The sequence below is a fragment of the Rhinopithecus roxellana genome, chromosome 5 (assembly GCF_007565055.1).
Source record: "Rhinopithecus roxellana isolate Shanxi Qingling chromosome 5, ASM756505v1, whole genome shotgun sequence".
In the NCBI taxonomy this organism is placed as follows: Eukaryota; Metazoa; Chordata; class Mammalia; order Primates; family Cercopithecidae; genus Rhinopithecus; species Rhinopithecus roxellana.
Genome location: NC_044553.1, coordinates 18611652 through 18624352, shown reverse-complemented (window position 1 = coordinate 18624352; position 12701 = coordinate 18611652). Strand labels below are relative to the sequence as shown.

Below are 12701 nucleotides of genomic sequence, written 5' to 3'. Positions count from 1 at the left end.
TGCGGGTGGGTTCTAATCCAATGACCAATGTCCTTGTAGGAGGGAAACTGGACACCGACACAGGAAAATGCTATGTGAGGCAGGAACTGGAGTGATGCCGCTACAAGACAAGGGACACCATGGATGGCTGGCTGCCACCAGAAGCCAGAAAGGGGCAGGGAGGGATTCTTCTCCAGACCCTAAGAGCACTGCCCTGCTGAACCTTGAGTTTGGATTCTGGCCTCCGGAACTATGAGAATAATTTCAGGTGTCTGAAGCTGTGGCACGTGGCAAGTTGTTACGGCAGCCCTAGTTAAGGAGCGCAATCACCACCCCTGATTTTGTATCAGTTTGAACTGTCATAAATATCCAGTGGTATATAGGTATATTGAGTGACTTGTCACTTGATATCTCTTTTTCAGTCACTAGGTTGCTTCCAATAAGGCAAAAAGTAAGAACTTGTTTAGAAAACCCAGCCAGGCACAGAGGCTCATGCCTGCAATCCCAGCACTTTGGAAGGCCAAGGCGGGTGGATCACTTGAGGTCAGGAGTTCAAGACCAGCCTGGCAACATGGTGAAACCCCCGTCCCTACTAAAAATACAAAAATTAGGTGGGTGTGGTGGCAGGCACCTGTAATTCCAGCTACTCGGGAGGCTGAGGCAGGAGAATCACTTGAACCAGGGAGGTGGAGGTTGCAGTGAGCTAAGATCGCACCACTGCACTCCAGCCTGGGCGACAGAGTCAGACTCTGTCTCAAAAAAAAAAGGAAAACCCTTTTGTGGTGATTATTTTATACTATTATTTCATTGAGACATAATTTATATTAAGGAAAAACAACTCCTGGAAAATAAAATGCCAATGTTTTACAAAGTGTTCATAGTTTTATTACTTATCACCTCTATGTATTTTAACAACTTCAAAAGTGCAGTTGGATTATATGGGAAAAGATTTTTCTTTTGCAAACGGCAGATGGCATCTTGTAGTTCCTGGAAGCATTTTACTATTCTGTAAAATATTCCCACTTCAGAGATGACATCATTTGGGGCTACTTCACAATCAAAGGAGAAGGCAGTATCAAATTCTTTCAGAAACAGAGGCCTTGATGGAGGCTCAAGGCTAAATTCTTCTTTATCTCTGCTTGTCCTAGCTGCATCCTGAATCTCCTTAGTTGCTTGTTGGTGTAAACATGTCTGTTTACTGTTAGCTAAACACTGGTCTGTAGATTCCACTTCAGAATCATCAGAGCTGTCGTAATCTACCAGACTTTGAGAGGCCCAGGGGGAAGACAGACTAGAAGTACACATGGTGTCAGTCCCCTTGGACATCACAGCTTTCAGTGGTTCAGAGGGAGCATCAGAAGCCCAGGAGTGCTGAGCACACACATCTATGTGACTATGAGGAGCAGTCAAATGATGGGGTATTGTTCGGTTGGTGCTTTGGTCTTGGACAAGTGAGGGGACACAGTCACAAATACTTATGTCATATTTAGATTCAGTTGCATCAAAGTTATTGCAAATGGTGAAAAAATTATCCCAGTCCTTTTGTAGTAATTTTAAATATCTAACAAAATATTCAAGAAAACAGGTTTCTGATGAAATCAAAAAGTCAAGAAGAACTGTAGAATCAAATCCTATATTTTTTAAGAAGAACAGGAAAATACAGTGAGGATTATAGCCATTTTCATGTGTGTGATGGTCCCACATTTCTTTTCCTTGGGTCAAGCTTTCAGTGGCTTCACATCCTCTGAAAACGAAGATAATGGAGAATCCAGATTAACGACCTTACAAAAATAAACAGTTTTAACAGATATAATTCACATACCATAAATTAACCTATTAGATTACTTTTAAATCTATGCATCACTTCTTAAAAGAAAAAATTTCAAAACCTATTCCTTTCCCCATAAGCTCTAAATAAGTCTGACTCAGTAAAGCTAAATCCACTGACTTTGGCAGTTCTAGTTTTTGTCTGCCCAATAAAAGTTCTCTGTCGTCCTTTCTCTTGACATCAGAATTCCTCATTCTTACAGGTAACCAATTCCATGTGGTAAGATAATTCCTAAACCTCCTTCCTTATCCTCCTCAACAAGGGTGGGCATGGTGACCCAGGCTGATCAATCAGAACACTCCATGCTCCTGGCCACAATGACTGGTTCTGACAAGGCTCTGTCACCCAAGTGGGTTAAATCAGATCTCTACTGGGACTTTTGCTGGAGCTATGGAAGATTATAACTGTAGGGCTGAGGTAAGCCTTGAACTGCTGGTGGCCATGCCTTGAGAATGAATTCAAAACTGTGAGACAGAAAAAGAGAAGTGACTGATGACATGATTATAGTCCCTGTACATACCTGACTCCAACTTGATCCTTTAGAATTCCCAGTTATGAGCCAATAAACTTTGGTTTTCGCTCAAATTAGAGTTGGTTTCCATCATTTATAATCAAAAATATCTTAACAAATACAACTACATCTGAAAAAAGTATCTATGTTGTAAGCACATGCCTCTCTGGACACACCGAACTGGAATTAAGGAAGTCAGAAATTCACATACAAAGTAAGTTTAATTCAGGGGTTTCCACTTCCTGAGGAGTAAGGAGCTAACTTTGAGTACAATTAAGATATACTCTTACAGGCGTGTGCATTTTCAGACTGAATTTGTATTTGACCGTTTTGAACCTAATTCAAATCACATGCAGGAATTTTGTGTTCTTGATTAGAATCTTTTGAAAATTGGCCCCAAACACTTAAGAGTCTAAGAGCAGCCACTGCCAGCAGTGTCATAATACAAGTAAGTACTGGCAGCACAACACTGCACCACAGATCATTAGCAAGAAATCCCTTTCTCCCAGGCCAAGAAAGAAATGGAAATAAAGCAAGTATGTGAGTGTTTTAATAAAGCAGAAGCAGAAACAGTGGAAAAGGTCATCAGTTATTAGTTTCATAACCAATTATAGATATTTGCCACAAGAAGATATTACCCCAAGTACAGCTATTTTAATAAAGCAGAGACAATCAGTATAAATCATCAGTAACGTAACCAATTTCAGATATTTGCCTCAAGAAGGTATCAGCCCAAATTCAACTGAATATTGAAATGAAAATTCAGAACAGCTCCTTTTGACTATTTCTAAGTTTGTATTCACCTTTACAAAAGCAAAGATCATCTTACTGAAGCTTAACACAAAAAAGTAAGTCTTAGGGGTGAAAAGAGGTCTTAAATGAACAACAATTAGGATTCAGAGAAGTGTACTGACTTACTGAAGACTCAATCAGAAGCCATGGTTTTAGATACCAATCTACTTATACTACCTGAGATCTGCCCAGCCAGCCAAGTTTTCACAGTGATGCAAATGCAGTCTCCTTTTCATGTAAGTCAGGGTTAAAGAAAGGAACTGCAACTTACCAGGAAACCACAGGATGTTTTACCCCAAATGATGCAAAGGAAGCAACACGCCCAGCACATTCTCAGAAATGTTTTCTGCTTTCCTGACTTGTAGGCCATTCAATAAATACTTTAAAATACACTAACCTGGTCAGTGTTAAGTAGATGCCCAGTGATGCCTTGGCAGCCTCCAGCATGTCATCGTCTTGTTCTATGAAAACCCTAGACAGCCATTTGCACGGATTGCGTAATTGCAGAGAGGGCTGAAGGTGAGGCTTTAAGAAGGTCAATAACTCAGACATGAACCTCTGTAAGTCAACTTCAAAAAATGCAAATTTCAAACTGTAGGCAATAGTTTATGAATGAATTAATAATATCTTGCCTATATATAAACTCATAGTGCCTAAAGTACCTTAAGATGCAATTATCCTAATTCACTTTCAAAAAGTCATCAGGAATCAGTTAGGAATCATCTTTATTTGGCAAATGAGGACACTGAGGCTTAGGGAAAAAAAGTGACTCATTCCAGAGCATACCTTTAAAATGTATAGCTAGATCATCTATTCGCAACAACTGCCAAATAACTGTCTCTTAGAAATAAAAGCTATGTGATTTCTTGCTAAAAGCAGATAAATAAATGAGCAGACCACAAAGATCACTTCATCGGATGCCAGAGCTGTCTGTTACTAGAGGCAAGAATGCGACCAAGCAAAAATAATTTTGTCTTCAAAATAACAGAAAAACATTTTTGTTTGTTTAGAGCATAGAAGTACTACTATTAAGCACAAAAATAAAAAACGTTTTAGGTAGCTTTAACTACAATTTAAAACTGAATTATATGACAGGTGCCATCTAGTGTTATAAATTATAACTGCACAGAATTATAACTAATGTGTAGTTATTAAAAGCTAAATTATATCCAAAGCAATTCAGTGATGTCACTGCTCACATTCAAACTTTTCACTGAAATCTGTATGCTGCTTGTTTAGAGACATTTACTATTCATTTTTCTCAAGTAAAATGGAAGACTTTGAACTCCTGTGTTACTATCCTGGAAATTATATATGTAACAATTTCTTTATCAATATAACTTCTCATATATTAGCTTCAATTCAATATCTAATTTTCAATAATCTACATTAGTAGAAATAATAATTGCATGAAGGATTAATATAAATGGGGTGGGGAAATGGAGGCGGGAGGATCGCTTGAGATCAAGAGGTTGAGGCTGCAGTGAGCCTGGGCGACAGAGCAAGACCCTGCCTCAAAATAAACAAACAAACAGTAAACATAACAATAACAAAGAAACAATAACAAACAATAGTAACAACACTTAAGTGGGAGTGAACACATTTTTCTTTAATCTCTCTGTCTCCTCACTCTCCTCTCTCTCTCTGACAGGATCTCCATCTGTTGCACCAGGACTGGAGTACAGGTGTGCGATGGATCACAGCTCACTGTAGCCTTGATGTCCCAGGCTGGGACCTCCCAGGTTGGGACGGGAGGAATAGCATGGGCCAAAGGCGGGTCAGGGCTGCAGTGGGCCATGGTCACGCAACTGCACTTTAGATTTTTTTTTAAAAAAGAAGGATTAATATAAATAAAATGCTATAAATACTTGAATATGAATTTCCATCACTTACTTTGAGATGACTCAACAGCAAGTTTTTTAAACCTAAATCATTCCTTATACTTTACAAATTCATTGCAGCCACAAAAAGCTGACATGTTTCTTAAAGGTAAATCCAGTTCTCTTTTTTTGGGAAAATGTAGCAAGTTACAAATAGGATAACATACAGCCTAAATTAGTGGAATTTATACTAGTCCTGAGATTTGATAATTATGAATTACTATACTTAAGTAAATAATTAAACACTGCATACAAAAGGAGTTCGGAGAATTACCTTTCATTTCACTTGCTGAAGAACAATTCTGAAACTTGATTTCCAAGGATTTCATTATAACTAAGCTTGCTGCTCTAAGGATCACATGATCTGGACTAGCGATATGTTCACATCCAGGTTGAACTTCATCACCTCCAAAAAAGGAATGTTTTCCATAAACAGACAGTGTCTTCAACAACCCCGAATTCACAGCTTGCAAAACAGCATTAGCTAAAGCCAGCATGTCCATCGCTACATGACGGTCTGGCGGCATTAGGGGAGGCACAGATCCACGACAAAGGTCTTCACCCACTTTAAAGAGAAGGCATTTTTTGAGGAATATGATGACCTTCCTTTTGACAAAAGCCTGAATAGGCCAGGTAATAACTTCTAGCATGCAAGATGGTTTCAAAAATAAAATCCTCTGGCAAGTGAAATGTAACTTCAGGTAGATTCTGGAGGCTATGAGAAGCTCAAGCAACTCCAGGAAACACATCAGGATATTTACTATTTTAGAAGTATCCTGGCAGTTTTCAAAATGCTGAGAGAACAAGGAATTGTAAAACACTTCAAAAATAGTGTCGAAATGAGTCAGGAACTGCTTTAGAATCTCTGCAATTATAAAAATAGGAATTATAAACAGGGAAAACGCAGTCTTCTACAAATAATTTTACAATTCGGTTTTTATAAATATCACTTTATAAGATGAAAAAACAGATTTGGAATGTTTACCTCTAACATTAACAAATGAAGTTACACAGAATAATGGCTAAGAACCACAGTTAAAATTTATTTTATGGTCAGGTGTGGTGGCTCACAGCTGTAATCCCAGCACTTTGGGAGGCCGATGCTGGCGGATCACTTGAGGTCAGGCGTTTGAGACCAGTCTGGTCAACATGGTAAAACCCTGTGTCCACTAAAAATACAGAAATCAGTTGGGTGTGGTGGTGAGCACCCATAGTTTCAGCTACTCGGAAGGCTGAGGCAGAAGAATCACTTGAACTCGCAAGGCAGGGGTTGCAGTGAGCCAAGATCATGCCATTGCACTCCAGCCTGGGCAACAAAGCAAGACTTGTCTCAAAAAAAAAAAAAAAAAAAAAAAAAAAAAAAACAAAAAAAAATTCATTGTACGAAGATCAGTAGCATCAAACAATGCAAGGAATTTACGACCATGAAAAGCTTTACTTTTTTCCTTATGCTTTTTTCTTTTAAAACAGGTTATCCTCAATCAAAATATATTGGAAGAGACTGAGTTTTTCATTACTTTAAGACAGATCAGATGTTCCAAAGTAAGTTTTGTTTCTCATTATAAATACAATACTCCCAGGAGCCAGAAGACGATTGTTTATGGGGCCATGTAATCCATACCTGTTTTTTGTGAACATGAATCTTTAAAGATTTCTTTTATTATTGCTGTAAGAGTCCAGAGGCAGTATATTGCTTTATTACTCTCAGAGTATTCAGAAAGATTTTTCTGGCAAAAAGCAATCCAGGAATTACTTAAGGTTATCTGCAAGTCAGAAAATAAAGAAAGTAGTTAAAATACAGTATTTTCTTTACATAATACAACTGTATACCACATTGTTTACGCATTTGGTCAAAAGAAGTATGATAATATGTGGTAAACTTGGAAGGAACAGAAATATCCTAATATAAGTAAAAAATGTGAATATGCCATAGAAATAAAATAAAAAAGGAAGATGAAAATGTTAGCAGTGTTATCTGTAAGTGGTGAATTTTTAATTTTAATTTGCTCTTTACACTTTGTCTATTTTCCAAATTTTCTACTATAATATCACTTTTTATATTCAGAAAAAAGTTATTGAAAGAAGCAAGAGATTATGGTTGAAAAGTCAGTAGATACTTCATTTGTTTAATTCAGAGATAAGAGAAAAACTCAACTCTGAATTTGTTTATATTGTTTTACATTATGCTGAGGATTGTTGTTAGAATTTACATTAAACCTGTGAAAACAGGCTTGTTCTCAAGAGGTGGTTCCTAAATCTTTTTAGGGGTAAGGGGTCCACCTAGTAGTTTGAGAATATGCAGAAAGTTATGGACTCTTAGGTGAAACTCACCTCTCAGGTTAAGAATCTCATTAAGATTGACAACATATTTAAGACTCTAATCCTAGACACAAATCATCATATTCTATTATTAAATTTTTATGGTTTTACATACGTTAGTATGTGAGCAAACGTCTTATTAATACAAACATTTGAAGGGTAAAAATCAAATGTCAAAGAGCAATTTTAAAGAAACTATAAGAGAAACAGGTTGGGTGCCACGGCTCTTGTCTTTAATCCCAGCACTTTGGGAGGTTGAGGCAGGAGGATTGCTTGAGCTCAGAAGTTTGAGACCAGACTGGGCAACACAGTGAGACCTTGTCTCCACGAAACATTTAAATTAAGAAAAAAAAAAATTAAGAAAGAGAAATAATAACATACTTTGATTACTTATCTTACCTTTTCTCTCAATTGGAAATAGAGAAGCAATGCAAGGCACTGTGCGGCCATGTGACATAACAATTTATCTGAATTTTGGAACATATAGATCTAGAGGAAAACAAATACAATTAACCACTATTGCTGAATGTTCCTAAAATTTTTATTTTAAATATCTAGATCTTTAAAAAAACAAATGGCTTACTAATTTAGAATCAACTTTGGCTGATTCTAAGAGAATTTTAATTATATCTCTGTATTTCTCCTTTGCATGGAACTCAGTTTTGACAGACAATATCCGGGTTGTCATCACTTTGATCACTGTTAACTGAAGGAGCATTACTTCTCTGGAACTGCTCATCCGAGAGTTGGTCTTCAAACATGCAGGTGCTACAGCAATGGGAGCCACACCGACAGAGATAGGCTGATGCCTGCCCTGGATACCATAGGTGTTTGCCCATTCTAAGGAGGTGGCTGTAGAGCAATCTTGATCTGAAACTCCTGGGTTGAGATAAAAGATGTAATCATGGCTGTCATTTTCAAGTGTGACTCCAAGAAGTACCTTCTTGTATAACTGTTCTAAAACTTCACAGAAAACTTTCATTTTGACTTCCAAAATGTTTAAGAAGGTCAACAACTCCAAGTTGTAAACATTAAATCTCAGAAGTGCTATGAATCTCTAAGATGTTTCTTCAGTGAAACCTAAAATAGAAAAAGTAATAAAAAAATTCTAAGTGCTATACACTTACTACAAGAGAAAGCAACTGTTTCCACTTAATCACCAACTCTCTCAAGTTAAAGGGAATGCTGACTGCTTAATTTTTAAAATGGAAAATTGTAACAGGAACATTATTTCAAGACCTTAACAATGAAATGTATGCTTTCCACACAGATTTGAGAGCATAAAATTATGTTTAATTTTAACACAGCAGAAACTTGAGCTTCCCTCTAACAGTTTTCAATGGCTATCAGGGTTTCTTAATCTTGGCACTATTAATATTTGGAGCCAGATAACTTTGTGGTGGGGAGCTGTTTTGTGTATTATAAGAAGTTTGGCAGCATTCCTGACCTCTACCTTCTACACGCCCAAAGCACTTCCCACCTGACCTGCTAGATTTTGACAACCAAAAAAATGTCTGCAGACACTGTCAAATGTTCCCTGGGGGACAAAATCACACCAGCTGAGAACCACTGAGCTAATTCAAATTCACTAACCTTCACCTCCAATTTATAGATAAAATTTTAAAGTTAGACTGCTATATGGTCAAACTAGATTATGGCTATTGCCAATGAAATTCCAACTTAAAATGCATCAATATCAGAAGCAGCAAGTAGTTACTATAGAGGGAGTATGGCAAGGAGAAACTTAGGACTTTGGCATAAGCAAAAGAGATTACTGAGTATCACAACAATGGAATGCTGGAGCCTCTGGGAACAATCTGACCCTGGGGAGGAAGCGGGTTTTGCTCCTTTCATTGCCTTTGAGCTATTTCACACCTCAAATAATTCTTGTCCAGAGATATGTGAATAACTGTCTGATAAAGAGGCAACCCTCTCCCCAGCGGGAAAAATCAGTTTTGCTTCCATTTGTAAACTCATTTTAACATTCCTTCACCCTACATAGATTTCATGGTTTTCTTACTGCTCCTTTAAACAGGTTGTGCCTGGTTCCCTTACTAAAAAGGTAAATAAAATCTTTGATACGTAGTCATTTTATATGGGTTGTGATTTTGCACTCTTGAAATCTACCCTTTAACAAAATTACAGACTTCTCTGCCCTGACCCATTTATAGACACCCTTCCCATCTTCAACTTCCAAAAGACTTCGGAAGGCTACCACTTATACTGGGTCTTATACTGGGTCTTACTACCACTTATACATACCACAATATGGCCCACTGGCCTAGTCTTGGTCTTTAACGGCTGGCTTCTTCCCGATTTAGCCTGAATTTCAATTGTTGATTACTCCACAACACAAAGCTGCCCTGTTTTAGTCCTTTCATGGAGAAATAAATATTAAGAAACCTATAGATTTTAAAGTTATGAATGAAACTTAAGTTTTCTCTGAATCACACTTTCAACCTGTGGTATGCATCCCATATGATTTATTAATACAAATGTTCGTAATGTTGTTCCGTCTGACAGTGTTACACTTTATCTCAGCCCTGAGTGCTCTCAGAAGGCCAGAATGGATAAGCACCACACCCTGTTTTAAACCAAGAAACGGTTAACCAGAAAGGACCAACTCAAATACAATTCCCAAATAGGACCTACTTCTACCCTCCCTTGATGACTCCCTTGTTTTATTAATCCCTACCTTTTCTCCTTCCTCTTCAAGAGGTTTCCCATTAGTGAACATTCTCCCTATTGCAACTGCCTGAACAAAATAATCTCCTTAATTGCCTGATATATCATCTGTCACACATCAGAAATTAGGTCTTCATGTTCCACCTCAAAGTCTAATTCCATTGCACTTACTTTATATTTTAGTTATAACATTTCTTTTCAAACTACTGATACTATAAAACAGAATATTTTGTTTTAATTACTATCACATGCTCAACTCTTTCAGTAAAAATTTCAGCAACGAATGGAATTATTTTTATTTAAATGCTATAGCAATAAAAATACTTCCAATAATATTCCTATGGGTCACTAAGTCCTTAAATTTTACCAAAATGAGAATGAAATTGCTATCTGACCCAGTTTCAACCCACACAAAGGGCAATTTCTTATGGCTCAATCATTTTAGCACACCAAACAAAGTGAATGCCAGTAAATAAATATTCCAGGGGGTTTATGGGCTATTTTCTCTCATGGTGGGACCCAGGTTCTTTGGTAAGAGTGATTGTGAGAAATTAGACTGAAAGGTTGTAAACTTTAAGAAATGCAGATTCAAAATGAGCCTTTAGAGACAGAGGGGGAAAAAAAAAGCATTGGGGTTATGAGAGGAAGAAATAAACTCAGTTTCTTCCACTATTCTCTTACAACATGCTTCTGACCTCAGATGTGTGAAGATTTCTCCCCACCAGCCAGTAAGCAAGCAAAGCAACTCTGCACAGACCACTACCTGGGCATCCTCCAATTCAATTCTACATTATCTACCTGGGGATACCATCAGATCACACAGATTGAAGACTGAGCCACAATTCTAATGCCAATTGCAAGCCCCAGGATGTTTCACCTGTGCTTCTGATCAACTGGCTCTAAATCGGGAGTTCCCCTGACTTCTCCTTTGGGTTTGATTAATATGTTACGGCAGCTCATAGAAATCAGGAAAACATAACCATAAATTCTTCCCTCCCCTACTCGACTGGCTAAGGACAAAAGAAGCCCACTCAGGCTCCACATCGTATCATTACAGTTCATGGCTGTCACTCTAGTGGAATGAGAAGCATGGGAAAGCATGGTCTTATCAAATTATACAGATGCTGAAAGTTGGGGATTACACGCAGGTAGCAAAGGAAAGCTCACAGCAAGCCATCGCCTCTGGAGGAAAAGTATACAAAGCAGCACCAGTGCCCACCTAAGGTCAGAGATGTCTGATACTCTAAGATTGGACTCCAAAGGGGAACACCCTACGGGGATCCTCTGGACCTCAATCTCTACAAAGGGCATGCCCTTGGCAGAGGTTCTGAGGTCTAGTACTAAACTCTCCTTAGAACTTTCTCTCGCAGTTGCAATACTGTTTGGCCCCAATATTGTTTGGAATCTGGAGTTTGCTGTTGAATGGGAAAGTGGGATGGTGTTGCATGTATTCAGGCTTTTGTGCTGCCGTTCTAAGCAGGGGGCCTGGTTAATGTGTGGTGCTCTTGTTTGGAACTGTTTGGCCCCAGTGTCCTTTGGGGTCTGGGGAGGTTTGGCGTTTAAAAATCAAACTGCCATGGAAAATGCTTTACTCAAAATTTTGGTTCACAGCCTTCATGGGATTATTTATTGCGGCAAACGAAGTAAACCGGTGAGCTTGTATTGCTATCTCATGGCTAGGGTTCCAAGCTATTGGATCTTGGTTCATGCATGTGTATACATGTCTAGATGTGTTTATTGGTATGTACATTTGTTGTTATATGCTGTGTTTACCGAACTGACTTGTAAGAGTGCTCATAAATTAACTAAGTCTAAGCAATTTTTAAGTTCATGTGACTTAAGTATAATTTTACTAAACAAGCTGGCTTTAAAATTACTGGTAAAATAAAAACAAATGCCTTCAGAACTGTCAGCATACATTTTTTGTCTGGTTTTATGTTTGTCTTTGCTAGATATTTTGAGATGTCAGCGTTTGGCATATAAGATTATAAAACTATAAACCCAGCCAAAACAAAATGATCTTGGTTTGAGTGACTTTTTTTTTTTTTTTTTTGACAAATCAGAGAAATCTGTGAAAGGAAAATATCTTGGGCCCCCAAAATCACTAAGCTAAAGGGAACATTCAAGCTGGGAATTGCTTAGGGCAAATGTGCGTCCCATTTTACTCAGTCATCCCTCTGCTCATTGAGATAAATGCATATCTGATTGCCTCCTTTAGAAAGGCTAATCAGAAACTCAAGAGAATGTAACTGTTTGTCTCTCACCTACCTGTGACCTGGAAGCCCCCCCTCCCTACCCCGCTTAGAGTTGTCCTACCTTTCTGGACTGAACCAATGTTCATTTTACATACCATGATTGATGTCTGATGTCACCCTTGTGAAAACTGAAAGAACTGAGTACAGTGAATGGGATAAATGTTTTAGGTAAACTTTGTGTGTAAATTAAATGCTTTGAGTTATTTCTGATGCTCATTTAATATCTGGGTCATTTCCAATAAAGAAAGGGTTGTGATATGGGGAAGTATGTTTCTAAATTGTGGAACTGTTCTTTTTTTTTTTTTTTTTTTTTTTTTTTTTGAGACGGAGTCTCGCTCTGTCGCCCAGGCTGGAGTGCACTGGCCAGATCTCAGCTCACTGCAAGCTCCGCCTCCTGGGTTCACGCCATTCTCCTGCCTCAGCCTCCCGAGTAGCTAGGACTACAGGCGCCC

At 38.1% G+C, this 12701-nt stretch overlaps 1 protein-coding gene across 4 annotated transcripts in view; it reads right to left on the bottom strand.

Moving 5' to 3' along the window:
- Window positions 1–833: 833 nt before the first annotated feature.
- LINS1 (lines homolog 1) overlaps window positions 834–12701 on the bottom strand; it is a 29022-nt gene continuing 17154 nt past the window's right edge. Inside the window, exons 1-7 of one of the 4 annotated variants that reach the window (XM_030930188.1) lie at window positions 9572–10195; window positions 7893–8389; window positions 7709–7798; window positions 6612–6753; window positions 5265–5855; window positions 3508–3679; window positions 843–1723 (exon numbers count right to left, since the gene is read on the bottom strand). In XM_030930188.1, coding sequence (XP_030786048.1) covers window positions 844–1723; window positions 3508–3679; window positions 5265–5855; window positions 6612–6753; window positions 7709–7798; window positions 7893–8291 — 2274 coding nt within the window. In that variant the 5' untranslated portion in view covers window positions 8292–8389; window positions 9572–10195 and the 3' untranslated portion in view covers window position 843. Of the gene's footprint in view, window positions 1724–3507; window positions 3680–5264; window positions 5856–6611; window positions 6754–7708; window positions 7799–7892; window positions 8390–9571; window positions 10196–12701 lie in introns of those variants that run through there. The other 3 variants (XM_010381688.2, XM_030930189.1, XM_030930187.1) reach the window with 3 other exon arrangements.